Below are 17,587 nucleotides of genomic sequence, written 5' to 3' on the forward strand. Positions count from 1 at the left end.
GGCGGGCGGCGCGGCGGGGGCGCTGTGCTGCCCTCCAGCGGCCGAGGCCGCAGCTGCCGCCTGCGGGGCGGCGTCGCCCGAAACCGGCCCGGAAATGTCGCTGCCACCCCCAGAGAGCGACCCCCCAGTTTAGTCAGCAGGGTGGGTCGCCACAGGTCAACGTTAAAAATCTCCATTCCAATAAAAAAAAGAAAAAAACCAAAATGTTTTCAAACACCCCCAAATGGCTGCCTGCATCGAAAAGGGACCTGCAGCCATGAACCCTGGAGCAGGAGCAGCTTCCACCCCCCCAAATTCAACAGGAACATATTTTGGGCAGAAATTGAGTGTTCTTGGGTAGGTGTGGTCAGACATCACTCACGGGACATGGTACATCATGTAGGATCCATGGAGCGGGGTATGAAGCAATGGCATGGACTGCCCAGGATTGCTATGGGAGTAACTTTATGTTTAAAAGGGCCAGGCATTTAGAAAGCTGGTGCAACATCACAGCTCACCACAGGATGTTTGTTGCTACTGACCCCAGGAATCAAAAATCACAGCACTGACATATTCTATTGCATAGAACCAGACTGAGGAGGTGGGGCGGGTTGGGCAGAGATTTCTGCAGACCTGTTCAGCAGCAAGTTCCAAGCAAAGGAATTGATACCGTAGAGCGAAACTCATTGCATTGAAGGATTCACAGAGGAGCTACAAAGTAAACATGGTAAAAGCCCCCTGAAACAAGGGAATGGACAACAACCCCATTTTCAATACACACCTACCCCCTACAAAGAGGGTAAGGAGAAGTGTTGCAAACCCTTGGTGTACTGGGATCCCCACCCTACAGCAACAAGTGTTTCAGAGTAACTTTTCCACTCCTGCGAGTCACCGAGTGACACAGAGGCCAAGCTCACTCTCCTGTGAGAAAGGCCACTGGAGCGAGCATGCTCTCCCTCACTGCATACAGCGCAGAGAATGAGAAGTTTAATTCCTGACTCTTACCATGCTTCCTCAAATTGAGAAACCAGGTGTAAAGCAACACAGGAAAAAACCTCAGAAGGATGTGATACTGACTCTTTGGAAAGGTGTTTTGGAGGCACTGCTGTTGCTTAGACTTGTACATAGCCAGAAGGGAGAGAATTTCGATCCTCTTCACTGAATGGGGCAACAGGAAGAACAGCTGTTGCAAAAACTTTATACAGCAAAACAGTTTACTGAAGTCTAACCCAAACAGTCTGGCTACTTGCCCCTTCCTTGCCTGCAGGTTCAGGATTTTATAACTCCAGATTGCATTCATTCAGGTAATTTTAGATCCCTAACTACACAAAGCTCCCATTCCAGTCTTTGTCTGATATGAACCCAATGTGCCCCCCCCTCCCACTCCCCAGATACAAATTTCCCAGAATAGGTAAATAACAACATCCATTTTAAAAAACAATCACAAAAAAACCCAACCCAGCTGATCTCCACAACACGTGCTCTCCCCGGCTCTGACACGGGGTGAGATAAAACATGATCCAGTCAGGTCTTTGGCTCTGGTTCCTGACACAGTTTCCCATACACTTTGCAGGTCATTTTTTCCTGCTCCTTGTTCTTCTCCCCAAGAGGAAAGGAGCACCAAAGGTTATCCCCTCCAGGCCCAAAAATAGAGGTGCAGAGCTGCCTACACACCAGTGTCATTTCTTTCACCACTTTTGACATTAGGATCCTCTTGCACCTTTCTCATTTCCAGTCCTTTCACCCACGTGTAGGCAAAGGAGCCCCCCAGAACCATCAAGTTACTCGTCCACCACAAGAAGCTCTTTGTCTCCTCAAAGTAGATAACAGCCAGCACTGTTTGTGCACAGGCCTTGGCTGTCCCAGACACGTTGTGGGTGAGTGGGCTAGTGAACTTTATCTGAAGTCCAGTCACATACCCAATGGCAAAGCCAAACACTCCCCCCAAGGTCATCATGCCCCAAAAACTGGGGCTCCCCAGCTTGTCAAAGTGGTAGAGGGTGCGGAACTCGCCCAGCAGCACCATGAGGGGGAAGAACAGGACACAAGCATTGATGTTGTTGTAGAAGGTCAGGCGCCAGATGCTACCATCCACCACAGGCAGCACTTTCTTGGTGTAGATGGCATTGAGAGAGACACAAAGGCTTGCCAAGATCCCAAAGAATATACCTGTCCATGACAGAGTACCCTCTGCTCCTTCCTGGTCAACACCCAGCCAGAAGCCACCTGCAACCAAACAAATCAGACATCATCTGAACAACTGCTGAAAGGCTCAAAATATACAGTCAAAAATTCATCATTTACTTGATAGAGAACAACAACAGCGAGAGACAGGCTTAAGGGCTCCCCCCTTCTTTTATGCGAACCCACAAAATGCCACGACTGGGAAGACTTATTTTGTGAGTGCAGGAAATTTACTCTGCGGGTAATGCCACCTCAGAGGACTAATTCCTACACTGAGCAGGCAGCAGTTCAGAAACTACTATTCCAGCTAGTCTTTGCATATGGGTAATTTTCAGGACAGCATTTTATTTTTAATTGAAAAGGCTGAAAATTGACACATGGGTAGAAAAAATACTCATCAAAGTTTGAGAAAACCTAACTTTATAGACTTTTCTCTGCTGTTAATAGGAAGGAAAATATAGGTCAGAGAAGAAGATGGAAAGATAGTAAAAACGTGGCTGTAATATTAAGCATGATAAAAAAATCAAAAGGCAGAAACTGTATGCAGTATCTTCATGTTAAATTTTGATGGGCAAAGCACTGTCTAACCGCCTCCAAAACAGGAGCTACAGGCTTTGCTCTCCAGGGCAGAGAGGGAGACCTCTCCCCACCCAGCTCATAAGCAAAACATAAAAGGGAGATGAGCTACTGAAGGAGCACTGCACCACATTTTCATTAGCTGCTTCTTGTTGGAGGCTGTCTGGGAAGTTGCCTGCTTGAAACCAAGCCCAAATACAAATGGGTTCCATCCCTCGTCAGGAGGGGCTTTGCCTCAGGCCACAGAGGACACTCAGCTATGCTGCTATAGGCACACAGGCAGTCCTCTCACAGAGAATGGAGATGGAGCCAGGAGGACAGAGCCTTAACCCTAGAGAAACCCTGTCAGGCTGCCAGGCACCACACTCCTGGGCAGTGCCTCAACAAAAGATTAGCTGAAGGCAACTGCTTTCATCACTTGCAGAAAATACAGTAGCCTGTTCCGGTTCACTTCTTCCATGGAGATGAGATTCCCGTATTTTCATCTGACTCCATCTAGCCGTCTAACACTAAGTGAATGCATGCACACCTGGAACCAGACTGGAATCAACAGTTCACCATTCCTGGCATCTAAATGGCCCTTCAGTGGAAGGTAGCTTTTGGGATTATTTTGCCTTTGGAATGGACGATTTATAAGCATTCCTGTTAAGCCACTCAATGCCTTGCCCTACATCCTAAACACACCCCCAGATTTTCGGGTGGTGTTTTACGCTTGGCTTGATCAGCTAACCCTTTATCACATGCATTCAGCCTATTGTCAAAACCAATTGGCTGACCCTATTGTATGGTCCCAGTGGTGCTGACATAAATGTTATTGTTACCAAAGTTAATAATCAACAAGAACTTGGAAACAGGGAGAAAGCCACCTGCTATTTTATGGCCTGTAAAGGGGGAAGAAAGAAAAAGGTAAGGCAAGTTAAACTTCATTAGAGGGTAGAGAAGTTTTAGTGCTCGAAGGAAAAAGGGAGCTGTGTCAAATGAGAGCAATTTCTTCTCAATAGCGAGTCACTTACATCCTCCAGACATACAAATTTGGTTGCCATACACAGAGCAAGGCCCGAGCCCTGAGCTACCCCACCTCACCAGGGAGCTGCCATGCAGGTGGGGATGACTTCCCAAAGGAAAGACATCCCACCACCGTCTCTCCGGGGCTGGCTGTCGGGTGGGAGCAGCCCTTTCTGCTCCCCCTCACCTATGATGACTCCGCAGGCCAGAAGGGCATAGAGGGAGGTGGTCTGCTTGAGGAGGAGGTAGGAGAGCAGCACGTTGAACACGGTGGTGAGGGAGCGCCCCACGTTGTAGAAGGCCACGCCGACATGCTTGAGGCAGAGGTTGTTGGAGGTGACCATGCCGATGAAGACGGCGGAGAGGGGCAGGACGCTGCGGGACACCTTGGGGTCGAGGCGGAGGGTGGGCAGGCCGGCGCAGGGGGGCCCGCAGGCCGCCCCCAGGCTGAGGCCCAGGCAGAGCGCGGCCGTGAGGGCGCACTGGAAGAAGGTGACGAAGAGAGGGGCGTCGAGGCGCAGCGAGGGGCTGTCCAGCAGGTACTTGTTGAGGAAGACCATGGCGATGGACGTAAACCAGTAGAGGCAGACCACCACGGCGATGCGCAGCGCCCGCAGCAGGAAGGGCGCCCGCCGGTCCCCGCCGCCCTCCGCCGGCAGCAGCGGGTCAGCGCCGCCGCCGCCGCCCAGCGCCATCCGCAGGATCCCCGTCCGCGTCAGCTGCGCTCTGCTCATGGCGGGCCGGGCCGCCAGCGACGCCCGCCGGCCCCCGCCTCCGCCCGCCGCCCACCGCCGCCGCCTGCCCCGCTCACCGCCTGCGCCGCCAGCCCCGCGCGTCCCGGAGCGCTGCGGCTCCGCCCGCCGTCCTTTATTCACGCCCCGCGGGCGCCGCTCGGCACCGCCCCGGCCGCGGCGCCATGGCGGGGGAAGGCCCGGCCCGGCCCCGCCGCCCGCTCCGCCCCGGGGCAGCCCCGGCCGCAGGGGCAGCGCGGCTCTGACAAATATGGAATTTATTAAAAAATTCTTAAAAAAGGATGCTCTTTGATATTTAAACTTTGTACTTCCAGGCCGAATCAACAAGATAGGAGACTCTCCGTGGAACAGAGAGCAGCGAACAAGCAAGCTCTAAGTGATGCCCGGGTGTCAAAAAGAAATTACTTGTCGGCAGAATAGCCTTGTTAAGGTTCAAGTCTTCACGCATTTCAACGACCTCAGACCCAGGTGGAAGTTAGCAAAGCTTGGGGGGCAAGCTGACAGGCCACACAAAGAATGTAGAATTTACTGGCCCTAAGGACCTTTGGCAGGACCCCTAAGATAAGGAAGAAACTAATAAAGACAACTCAGCAACTGTGCTGAGATCAGCTCCAACTGGGTAAAAGGTAATTCCAACCCAGGGAGATTATAACCACCAACTCACTGACCAGCAGCTCAGGAAGCCCACTGACCCAAAAGAAGAGAGAGACAGAGCATGTGGACTAATAAACATGAGAAGCGAGAAAATCATCTTGATAGAAGATGGAATATTATTAAAAAAAAAAATCTAGGGAACTTGTAGTCAACAAGAATTAGCTTTGTTCTATAGCAAACAATGTCTTTGTTTGTGAAAATATGTGAATAGTAAAAAGTTTTGGTAGCTGTCACACTGGATTTGCAACCCAGCACCCCTTAACATGCAGAACTGTAAATAAATTAAATATCTCAACTCTGTGTGTGGATTGGTGTCTTGCAAACTGCATGAAAGAACCTGTTTGGGGAAAACAGGGACAGACAGCAACTGGGGCAGTTTAACGAGGACCTGAGGATGGTCCTTGGGCACCCTCCACAGCCAGGAGAGAGGGCCTTGCTGCTGGAGAGGGGCTGCCACACTCATGGATATTGATGGTGACCAGCACTGTATCCACCTGGCATCGCTGGGCAGTGGTGGCAGGAGGTAACCGGTGGTTACTCCTGTCAGCATCCTTCATGTGCTGGTTGGAGCAAGTGAGATCTGGGTGTTGGACAGGCAGTGGTTTGCTAGTGTGGATTTTGCCCACATCAAAAGCACAGTGTGCTCTGCTGCCTAAACCTTCTGTACAGAAAACAGATTTGAGTTTTTGTAGTGGTAAATAAAACCTTCCCAATATGACCTAAATGAAGTAGGCATGGTGATATGTCCAAGCAAGGACAGCACAGGCAAGAGCTGGCTGCCTAGTTCCCATTCCTGCATCAATAATTTTCATATCTAAGCAGGGGAATGTCTGCCAATGCCATTTATCTCTCCAAAACTGAGGTACAGCCTGTGCTGACTTGTGCACTACCCTGCTACATTGCAAGCAATACAGGGGCTAATGCTTTCAATGTAGCCTGGGTGTTAGGATAGGCTGCACACATTCTCATGCTAACTCACTTATCCCACAGTCCCACATCATCATTCCAGGTATAAAACACCCTTCTGCCCATAATCACATGCCAAAAAATCCCATGTTCTCTTAATGGTGCTTTATAACAAAGAAGCCTTTCAATAAGAAACTCTAGCATGTTGTGAATTCAAACTGCTGGACAAGATGAAATAAATTAGAATTAATGCCAGATTCCATGTGGTGGGGGAGGCAGCAGTGAGCTCTGTCAAACATTGGTCAGTGTGACCCTCACTTATGTCAGCTGAGACTGCTGCAAAGTGTCTGGTTTGCAATATCCTGGGGCCCAGCAATTTGCACAGGGCATAATTAAGAGGATTTTGGAAGCAAAGCCAGCAGCGTTAATTGGCCCCCATAGCAATCTTTGCTGCTCTTACAGTTGGGAAGGATGGAAGGATAGTAGGGGTTTTGGGGAGAAGAGTACTTAATTAGGCCACTTGGTGCGGGTGGAAAATGTTTCAGGCATAACGTGCTTTTCTCAAATCTCTGAAGTCACTCTATTTTTTTTCTCCCAGGTGCATCAGTGGGTTTAGAAAATGATGCTGCCCTTCCTCACAACTCTTGCCTTCTAAGCAGCATCTGGGCTCTGATGGGAAGCATGTTTCCTCTGGACAAAGAAAGCTGGTGCTGGTGTGCTTGCTTTGGGCTACCCAAGTGCCTGCAGGGTGAGGGAGTGTTCAGGGTTGTGTTCTGAGCAACATCTCAGCACTGCACCTTGGGATATGTGCCTGGTGGAGCCCTTACAACCCCAAGTGAGTTTAGCCTGCTCACCTCACCTCACCCACCTCCCCGCTCTGCCTGCACAGCTGGGAGAGCCACCCCATGCATGGTGCTCGCCCAAGCTCACATGGGGTGTGACATCCCCTGGATGCAGGCCTGCAGCTCCTGCCATGGAAACAGCAGATTGTGACTGTGCAGAGGGGCTGGCATTAAGGCAGGGAAAGCTGCCTTTGATCCTGCTGCTAGAGGTCAGCCAGCATTTACTCATTTCTTCATATCCTGTGTTCCTTCCATCCACCTTCTTCCGGTGCCTGTCCCAGCACTCCTGTCATGAGTGGTGTCAGTCAAGAAAAAAAGAAAGCAAAGAGAGCAGGGCACTGTGTTCCATAGGTCTGTTCCATAGGTCCTTGTGGCCTGTTATACATACCTGTGGCTTCAGCATCATATAATTTGGCTTGAATTTTAAGGAATTTGACCTCTCCTACCGCTAATATTGCAAGAATGGCATGCCTCTGGCAGATTCAGAGTCATATATAATTTTTTTTCTTCTCTCTGCCACTTGCTAGCATTGTTCAAAGTGCCTTCTCTAAACTAAACATGGGGGTTGAAGAAGCCAAAAACCCCCTCCCATTGCATTGTGTTCACTCATTCTGTTCACAGAAGATTGCTTTGGCCTGCAGAAGTTTGAAATATCCCAATCAATAAAATCCTTGTTGCTTCTCCTGGGGGATTATCCTACAGCCCTATCACACATGTATGGCACGTCTGCATGGGAAAATCAACTAGAATAACTCTCTCACCTCTGCCAATATAACTCTCTGCTGCTGACAGTGTATTCCAAAATAAAAGTGATTTGTTCTTGAATAATGAGGTAGTTCTGTGATAGTTGTGCTGGTCAGTCTCCCTAGGCAGAGCTTGTCTACAGCATGGCAATGGTTTGACAAGCACTTTGAATAAAGGCTTTCCTAGGTGCAAAAACTGACCAGCAGAATTACTCTGCCATAGCCCTGCCTGCCTACCTGCCTCCCAAGGGTGCTTTGCTTTGGGAAGAAGCTGGTTTAAAGTCAGAGGTTTAGAAATTTCAGAATAAAGGTAGGAATAAGTAGGTTTAGACAATGTAGCCTGGCCTCCTGCACAACATCAGTCTTAGGCTTCCCTGAATGAAATCTTACTTGAATTAATCCTGATTTTCTATGAGAAAAACAAAATCAATTTTGATTAAAAATAATTCCAAAGACTGAATTCAATAGGGCACTAGCAATGTTATTCTGATGGCTGGTTCTTTCCCACTAAATAATGCACACTGCTTTTCATGCTTGGCATTGCCCGGTTCAATGGATCTTGTTACAGCTTTGCTGACTCTTTTACAGGCAAGCAGTTACAGGCAGATGAAGCTACCTTTTAGCCTTGTTTTTGGAGAAGATAAATTATTTTAACTTCATTACAGAGCGTGTTTATTATGCTACAGCAGCAAAGATTCACTTCTGTATGCAGATGAGACCTCAGTATTTTCCTGCCCTGCTGCCTGGCTGTGTATTAACATGGTAGCACATATTGTGATGAGCCAGCACAGGATTATTCCTGGTTTAGGGATGTGCTGCTCCATGTTGCCTGAGTGCTTACAAAATAAGCAATTAACACTAGTAAAGGTCTGAGGCTGGAAAATAAGCAGCTTTGACAGGTTCTTTATGTGGGAAATCTGGCTGGGAGTGTCCTTGCTCCCATGTCTTGTGAGATGCCTGCACTGCTGCTGGTGCCTGGCACACCTGATGCCCTGCCTGCTGCTGGTGTGCACACACATATACATACACTTCTGCCTCTTATTTACTTCTTTCCTATGTGATCAGAAAACCTTTTTAACTATGAGAGGTGCTGCTCCTCTGAGGGGAGAGCTCTCCCCTTCCCACTAAAATTAGGTGACCTACTTGAAAGCATGCAAATCAGCTGATAGCCAGCAGCCTGGCTTATAAAACAGCAAGAGGCTTTGGGGTGTATATCAAACCTGGTGGTGAGACAGTACAGATTGCATTTCCTGGCCACACAAGAGACCTGGACATATCGAGCAGTGTGTTATTGTGGGAATAGGCCCTCTGTAAGTCATGTAGAAGAGCAAACAATGCAGCAGAAAACACTGCCAGTTTTGTTTCTGGGTTTAGGGTTAGAAATAGGACTTATTCCACTACCTAGAATGGGACATGGGAAAAAATCCACTCAGCAGAGAGGTCATTCCAGTGTATTTAAGAATTTATTGTTCCTTAGAAGCATATGTATCTGATTTCCAGTTAATACAAACATCCTTGATGCTGACATTTATGAAGTATGGAGCTTACAAGTTAAGATGTCAATCCAGATTCATACATGTATCAATGTACACATATATACAAGCATATTAGTATGTTTATATCTGCACATATGCATATGTGTGTCAGTATGCTCAGAATATGTACAGGTGGTGTGGTGCCACAATGGTGTCCAAGCAGGGACCAACAACCCAGGAGGGCTCATCTGTGACAGGAGCATTACTTTATTGTGACAGGGGTATTACTTTACTGGACCTACTGGTGATTCCTCTGGTTTGCCGTGTATCTAATTAAAATTAGCTGGAGCTTTTGAGGTTTCAAGTTTGAACTGCAGATACTGCCTGGTAAGGACAGGTCTCAGCTGTCATACTGTTATTTAGCATTTGTTGATAATCAATACAGGAGAAGAAGGCCAATTCAAAATCTAAGATTTATCAGATCAGATTAGCTGAATCAGGTCTCTCTCTGCTAGGGTAGTAAACACGAATCAGGGGAGACAACTGAGTAATCTCTTGGTATTGTCCTCAAACAACACCTGTTTTAGCAGCAGTGTTTCCCATTACAATGCAGCTTTTTCCAGACTCCGCCTGTCTGTAGGAGACATGGCCCTGGCAGAGCTGTAGCCCTCCTGCTGCTGTAGCAGGATAATAGATCTTACTGCAGTTTCATTGTGGAAAAACATGGAACTCCAGGGGAGTCCAGTGCAGAGGAGGCTTGGTGTCACTGCAGAATTGGAACAGTTTTGGTCTAGGTGGGTTTTTTAGCTGTGGTTCTTTGCCAGCTTTGTTGGCCCAGACAGCTGCTGGAAAGATGCTTTGGTGCCTCCCCCACATGCTGTCCTCCAGCAGCCTGCTGACACTAGCTGGAAAGTGCTTGGATCCAGCTGCACCCAGCTCAGACACCTTCCTGGACCCTAGAATATCACACAGAATCTGCTGGAGCTCAGCCCAGAAGGGGCTAACTCCCAGCTGGATCCAAACTAGCTTTGAAGCTGGATCAAAACCAGCACTGCCTGGGCTCTTCCATCTCTGGACGTCTGGTGCCAGGTCCCTGGAGCAGTCATGCTGACTCAGCTCTATAGAGAGGCAACAGAACCTCTACAAGGGCTCAACCACATCCAAGCAGTCCTGAGCTTTGCAAATCTGAGCTGTTTCTCGAAGCAGTGCAGGTGTCCCATCAGCCAATAAAACTGGCCACACCTCAGACTCTGCATCTGGTGTATGCTGTATCCCCAGCCAGGATGGTCTCACTGCACATAAGTGGAAGGGCATAAGAAAGAGTTAATGAAGGTTTCTCCTGGTTGTCTTGTCCCCTCCTGGCTTCCTCAGAATTTTGAAATGGTGGGTACCTGCTTTAACCATGGGCAGAGACTGGAGGTAAAGGTAGGAGGTTCCTTCCACCCCAAATTACATTATCATCTGCTGGCAAATATCTGAGCCTCGATGCTTCCCCTTTGCTGCTCCCCTGGCGTGAAAGCCAAGCTCTGTTGGAAACAGTCACACCGAAGTCCCCACTGCGCATCTGTAGCACGGTGCTGGGGGATGATCTGGATTACAGGGAGCGGCTGTGGCAGAAGTGACACTAGAGGGCAGGGCTGGCACACGGTTGGAACCTTCCCAGGCGGGGGTGGCACAAGCCTGGGGCTGGACTAGGGTGCAGGTGCAGACTGCTTCCTGGGGTGCATGGGGATGCTAAGGCAAGGGGTACATCTCCAGCTGCCCATGCTGGCCTCTGTCACCACCCAAGAACGGTATGGAATCAAGCCTTAAAGGCCCAGGTGACAAATTAGAAATCACAGCATGACACAAACCAGCACAGATTGCATACATTGCCCAGTTCCTGAATGTTTCCCGGGCACCCCTCACTATCCACCTCATCCCCGTGGGCTGCGGCAGCCTCTGCTTTCCACTCGTGCCAGGCAGGAGCTGGCTGGGGCCCGACTGCCTGTGCAGCAGAAATGACAACAAGGCAGGGTGAAAACTGGCAGCCCACAGCAAAAAAAGCGTGAAGAAGATGCTCCTTTGTGCCTCTGTCTCTGAAGAAGAGGGGATAGCATGAGGGAAGGTGATCAGCATCCCAGGGTGATCCCTGGTTTGCAAGGATGGCTGGGGATGGCTCTGCTTGCCATGGCTTGGGAGCAGCCTGGCTGCAGTGATGCTGAGCTCTCTGCCTGGAGCTGGAAATGCCCCTGCTGCCAAGGCCAGGTCAGGTGAGGGAGCAGTAGCCCAGCCCCTTAGGAGCAGGGCAGGCAGGTAGTGGGCTGTGATTTATGAGGCAAGCCCTTGGAATCTCTCCAAACCCAGTGCTTAAGTGCTTCTAAATGGCAGCATTAATTACTATTAAAAACATACATTTATATCTCTCTCACCTGCTTTAAATCCTGTGAAATTAGATTTCCTACCCAACCCTTCCAGCCTTAGTGGCAGCTCAGGGTGTTTTATAGCCCTATAAAGCCCCACAGTACCTGCTGTCTACATGGGCTCTTATTTACGAGGCCTTTAAAAGTCTTCCTGGCTGCACCGTCTGAGCCCCCTAATCATTCCTTTCCATGTGCCTTGGGGGGAGTGGTCCCTTCAGCCACCCCAACAGCCATTCCTCCCCACAGGGACTGGCTGATTCACAGACCCAGGTACCTGGGGTGGGAGTGAGGCTGTGCTGGGGCATCCTGATGAACCCATTTCCAGCATTTGGGCCAGTTTCCCTGGGTTTATGTAAAAAAGGGATTCAGTGAGACAAGTGCCTCATGACAATGTTTGAATGTCCTTGTTTGTGTGTCTTTTACAGCAAAGTCATGCCAGGTATCACCAAAAGCCACCCAGAACCTCCCAGGGTTAGGCTAACACCCCAGATTTACTGCGCACAGAGAAGTAGTTTATATAGATAAAAAGCAAATATAATTTACATAAATTATCCTTTCTTTTGGATGCAAGCAATGTAGAAGTATCTTAAAATAGCCAACTTTTCTCTAATGGACTGCAGCCATTTTGCAACTCATCCTATTTCAGATGCCTTGACAGTGTGTTTAAAAACGTGGTGTGCCTTTGGACCGAGATGTGAACCCCATTTTCCTGGGGGTCCACTTGTCCCAGGTCACAGAGGACAGGCTGGGGTGGAGTCAGGATCTGCATTCTTCTCCAGGTCTCTCCTACATAATATCCCCACTTGCCTCCCCAGAACTTCTGGGCTGTCAGATCTGCTGGAGACCAGATGATGCTCTGGGGATCTGGGCAAATTTGTGTGTCTGTATCAGCCTGCTGGGGAGGAAGTGATAGATATCTCTGCCTCCTGACTCCCAGGCTGAGCATGCTAATTTATAGATTGTATCTGTCACTCCTGATAAACGATGTCTTACTTCCCTAATGCCACCTTCAAATTGAGTTTTTAAGGCTAGGTCGGGTGGAGAAACCAAAGGGTGACTCTGCTTTTGCTCTGCTCTGACTTCATTCTCTGCAGTTGGGCTGAAGTTGGCTGTTCAGCTAAGATGTGGATCTGTTGTGGCATCTGCTTTGCTGGCCAGTTGGGCCCAGTGCCTGCCCCTAACTGGGCTCTGAAAACTCCTGCCTGGCTCCCTCAGGTGTTTGGTGTGTTCTGATGCGTTTTTGGGGAGGGCCAGCCAAGGCATCTCCCTCCTCATCCTACTCCATCCATCTCTGTTCCCAGTCTCTTCCAGCACTGCTGAGCTGGCTGAGATGGTGGAGGTGGACCCAAGGCTTTGCTAAAGAGGGTGTCAGAGCCTGAGCTTCTTCAGGAGCACAAGGCATTAACAGAAAACTCCCAGCATTGGCTCCTGCCCACACTTGAAGCCAACAGTGTGCTCGTGCCGCTCTTCAGGGAAGAGTGGCATTTTCCTTTCTCTGCACATTTCAGGTGGGATCTGTTGAGCATTAATTTCTTAAGGGGTTGTGTTTGAATGAGCACAAGCAAAGCTTTGATGAGCATCCTTCTCCAGCAGCAGAGAGGACCGTTTTCTGGAGCACAGCCAATAGCTTAGAGCTGTACAGACGTGAGCAGCTTTGTTCCTCCTCCAGGGAGCTGACTAACAAAGTTAAGAGGTGGCCAAGCAGGCCAGGATTAAGCATATCATTGCTCTAACCCTCCTGGGGTTACAGTGGTTAAAGGCACGTGAGTAAGACCTGTTTATCTTGTCATTATTAAGCCCTGAAAATTTTCTTTTTCCCTGAGAGCAGTTTTTTGAAGCTACTTCTTTATGCCCTTTATGCCTGAATGTCACAGCAGTAACACAAAATAAATCAGCCCAGTGAATATCTTCTACAGGTGATGAAAGAACAAACCAGTAATGCCTCACAGAGGCAGTAACCTTCTGCCCAGGGCTAGCTCTGAACCTGGTAAACCATCATCCAAACTACACCACAGCCCTTGCTCAATTTCTAGCAGCCACAGCAGTCAAAATTTCCCTGCATAACAATTACAGCCATTTGAGATCACAAATCCTGCAGCACACTGGAAACTAAAAATGATGGAGTTGGGAACAATAAATGGAATTCGAACTTCCAATTAAAGAAACACAGAGGAGATGGCTGTGACTTGATTCAGATTTAATTCAATCCAAGTTTCTCCCTTTCAAGGTTTGTTTTTTTTTCCTCCAGCCACTGCAATTCAAGCTGCAGAATAAACCTTGCTGTTGAATTTAGGTCAAGCTTGGCTGGGAATACCCTGGGCCTTGGCTATTATTAAATGAATATGTATAGCATGAAGACCACACTGCAAATGCAAGAGTGGATGCTTTAAAGCCAGCACCCAGTTCCGTACACCTGAAGGACCTGTGAGCAATTAGGGAGGACAGGAACTGGCATGGGGCACAGGGGATCAAATTGGAACTGTGTCTTCCAAAACTAATAAGCTGAAATCCTCGACCTCCCTGTAGCTTGGGAACTTGGTACTGAGGAGGCACTACCCCAAATCAATAAAAATTCCTGGTCAGAGGAACCCAGGGCAGAGTGGAGGCTGACAGCAAAGTTCTCTCCAGCTGCCTCCTCCCCTGCCATTCCACTTGGCTGCACAGGAGAATTTTCATGACATTATATTTGTGCTTTTTAACCTCTGGCTCCTGTTGACATGATGTTGAACATTCTCTCGTCCAGAATATTAATAAGAAAATGGAAAGACACACAGGAGTCCAGCACTCATGAGTGGATGGGAGGAAATGGGGCAAGGAACCCTGATCTCCCGAACTTCTTGGAGCAGCAGGAAAGCAAGTGAGGGCTGCCCACAGGCAGGAGCTGCTTCTGGATGTCCAGCTGTGTTTAATGCATTCTTTGCCTCCATCTTCAACACAGATGAGGGTCAAAGGGGGTCTCAGAACCCTGAGCTTGGGGATCATGACTGTGAGAATGATCACCTCCTAGTTGATCCTGAAATTGCGCAGGATCTGCTGCTCCAGCTGGATCCCTACAAATCTGTGGGGCCTGATGGGATTCATCCAAGAAGCCTCAGTGAAATGCTGATGTCATCACAAAATCTCTCTCAATGTTTTTTGAATAGTCTTGGGAATCCAGAGAGGTCTGAGCTGACTGGGAGCTGGTGAATGTTATCCTGATTTTCAAGAAGGGCAAGAACTCCAGAAACTACAGGCCTGTCAATCTCATGTCAGGTCCCGGTAAAGTTATGGAGATTATTCTGGGAGATATTGAAAGACAACTGAAAGACAACGCAGTCACTGGCCACAGCCAGAGGACTTCATGAGAGGAAAGTCCCGCTTATCAAACCTGATTTCCTTTAATGACAGAGAAACCCTCCTCGTTGATCAAGGGAAGCTGGCTGATGTAATCTTTTTGGATTTCAGTAAAGCTGAGCCCTGTGTGCAGTTTTGGGTGCCACAATATAAGAAAGACATGATACTATTAGAGAGTGTCCAAAGGAGGACCATAAGGATGTTGAAGAGCCTGGAGGGGAAGCTGTATGAGGAGTGGCTGAGGTCACTTGGTCTGTTCTGACTGGAGAAGAGGAGACTGAGGGGAGACCTCATTGCAGTCTGCAACTTCCCCATGAGGGGAAGAGGAGGGGCAGATGTTGATCTTTTCTCTCTGGTGATCAGTGACAGGACCAAGGGAATGGTCTGAAGCTGTGTCAGGGGAAGCTGAGATTGGGTATTAGGAAAAGGTTCTTCACCCAGAGGGTGGCTGGGCACTGGAGCAGGCTCCCCAGGAAAAAGATCCCAGCACCAGCCTGACAGAGCTCAAGAGGTTTGGACAATACACTTGGACACAGGGTGTGACTTCTGGGGATGATCCAGTGCAGGGCCAGGAGTTGGACTTGATGATCCTTGTGGGTCCCTTCCAACTCAGCATCTTCTGTGATTCAGTGTGAATAGAAAGGTAAATGCAATTGAGGAGAAGCCTGTGTGAGGCTGAGAAGCAGCTCAGGCTGGGCATGGGGCCAGGAAGGTGGCTCAGTGCTCCTGCTGGGGCGGAACTGAAGCAATCCTTTTTATCTTTCTGTGTGGATCAAGAACGCAGGATATGAGCAGCAAGAGGGCTGCTGACAGTGCTCCAATGCACAGCAAGTTGCAGCCTGAAAATTATTCCATGGATTAAAGCATAGAAGGGCCAGTTTACACCTCACAGAGGAGCTGTTGGCTACTGTAACACATCATAGGAGCTGCAGGACTCCTTGCAGCAGCCTGTATTCTGATAACAGAACAGAAGTGCATCTAGTGGCATGGCCTCCCTGCTGCCCTGTTCTGTATGGGTCCATATAGTAAGAACCAAAAGGCAGGCACTCCTTCCTTGCTTCCACTTATTCATCAAAAGATATAAAAAGGGTATAAAGATAATGCCCAAGAGCTCACTGAACACTAGTTCATGTAACTGCTGCCCCACTCCAGCTCTGTCTGATCTCCAGGATCCTTTGCTGGACAGGCAGGCAGACTAGAGAAAAACAGATACCAAAGGCTGGAGGGGAATAATCTCACGGGCACAGCCAGTCCCACAGCATGTTCCACATTAACTGCTCCTGATGCAGGTGCCTGGGGGCTGACAGGGAGAGGAGTGAGGTCTGTTGGTGGCATCTTGTCCCCAGCTCATCCCTTGCTCATACTTCCCAGCACACTTGGAATGGCATCACCCTGATCCTCCCAGGATCACTAACCACGCTCTCTGTTACACACCCCGTGCTGAGCTCTACAACACATGGGCTCTCATAACTCATTTTGTGCCAGTGGGGCTGCTGATGTGACTCTGATTGCCTGATAAATGTCACTGAAGTGAGTGGTTTACCCTGGTGTTATTATCTGGAGCTGCTGGTGGGAGTTAACAGTGGCTGGAGTGCAGCTGTGGTGCCTCCTGCCTTTGCAGCAGCACAGGGGACTCCTGGGCAGTCAGTGCCCTGCTCTGGGTCACTCCCCTCCTGCCTCCTCCACGCTAGGAAAAGGTTTTGCCATGCAGCCCTGTGGTATCCAGCTAGCTCAGACAGTCCTTTAGGCTGCACCTTTTTGGTTTGTAGAATCTCCCTCACACACTTGAAGGAAGTGCCATGCCAGCCCATCCCCACACAGAGCAGGCTGTCACTGCTGCTCCCACATGGACAGCTGGCCCTCTGCTGGCACATCAGCCATGGCCATGCTGCCACATCCCTGTCCTCAGCAGGGATGCAGTCACTCTGCATGCTCCCAGCTGCAGCGCTGGCCCAGAGCTCACCATCCACAGCCTTCCATCCCTGGGAGGTGCAGAGCTCACAAGCTCTTGCAGCAGGGAGGTTGTGGGGTTGTCCTTCCCTGGGTAGGGAAAGCAAGGCTGGAAGAGCCAGAGCAAGAGCACAGGCATTTCCTGCCCCTCAGCTTCTTCCAGGCTATTTGTTTCCTGTCATCTTTGCCAGACTTGGCCATCTTACAGAGCAAAGGCCCATCTAGCAAAAAACCAGCAAATGTGGGGTGGAGGAAGGGGGCATGACACAGCCCCCAGGCTGCAAAACTTTGCCCCCCACTCCTCCTTTGCCCCTCCCAGGAAGTCCCAGGCTCTTCACTTATCTCTCAAAGCACCTGAGACAGCTCAGCTCACAGAAGTTCCCACCTCTATGGAAACCTTTTTATTATTTTTTTAAAATTTCTGTTTTTATAGAGGCCTTTGAAGATGCTTGTTACCATGGAAACATGCTTTAAAGAGTGCCTTTTCCCTTCCCTATCTTGAGAACTTCTGTTGCCATAACAGCTGCATCCAGCTCCTCCCTTCTCCCTGCCAGCTGCCCCACTATGGGATGCAGTGAGGTTCTGCCTTTGGGGTCCCTGGTGGTCAGGGCCAGAGGAGATATTTATGCTCCTGCAGGTGTTTGGTGTCCCTCCTCAGGCTCTGTGTGCTGGGTGTGGAAGAGACAGCCTGCTGAAAGAGCCTCTCTGGGCCATGCAGTGCCTGCAAGCCCCCCTCATACACAGGGGAGGGCTCTGCCCTCACCCTTGGCTCTCACATTGCACATC

At 49.3% G+C, this 17,587-nt stretch overlaps 1 protein-coding gene across 1 annotated transcript; it reads right to left on the minus strand.

Moving 5' to 3' along the window:
* Positions 1-1,068: 1,068 nt before the first annotated feature.
* SLC35C1 (solute carrier family 35 member C1) lies at positions 1,069-4,544 on the minus strand. The gene is made up of 2 exons (XM_054635266.2): positions 3,932-4,544; positions 1,069-2,205 (listed from the first exon to the last, which is right to left on the minus strand). The coding sequence occupies exons 1-2, from the start codon at positions 4,476-4,478 to the stop codon at positions 1,646-1,648; spliced, it is 1,107 nt and encodes a 368-aa protein (XP_054491241.2). The 5' UTR covers positions 4,479-4,544; the 3' UTR covers positions 1,069-1,645.
* Positions 4,545-17,587: the final 13,043 nt, after the last annotated feature.

The sequence above is a fragment of the Agelaius phoeniceus genome, chromosome 6 (genome assembly GCF_051311805.1).
Source record: "Agelaius phoeniceus isolate bAgePho1 chromosome 6, bAgePho1.hap1, whole genome shotgun sequence".
Lineage (NCBI taxonomy): Eukaryota > Metazoa > Chordata > Aves > Passeriformes > Icteridae > Agelaius > Agelaius phoeniceus.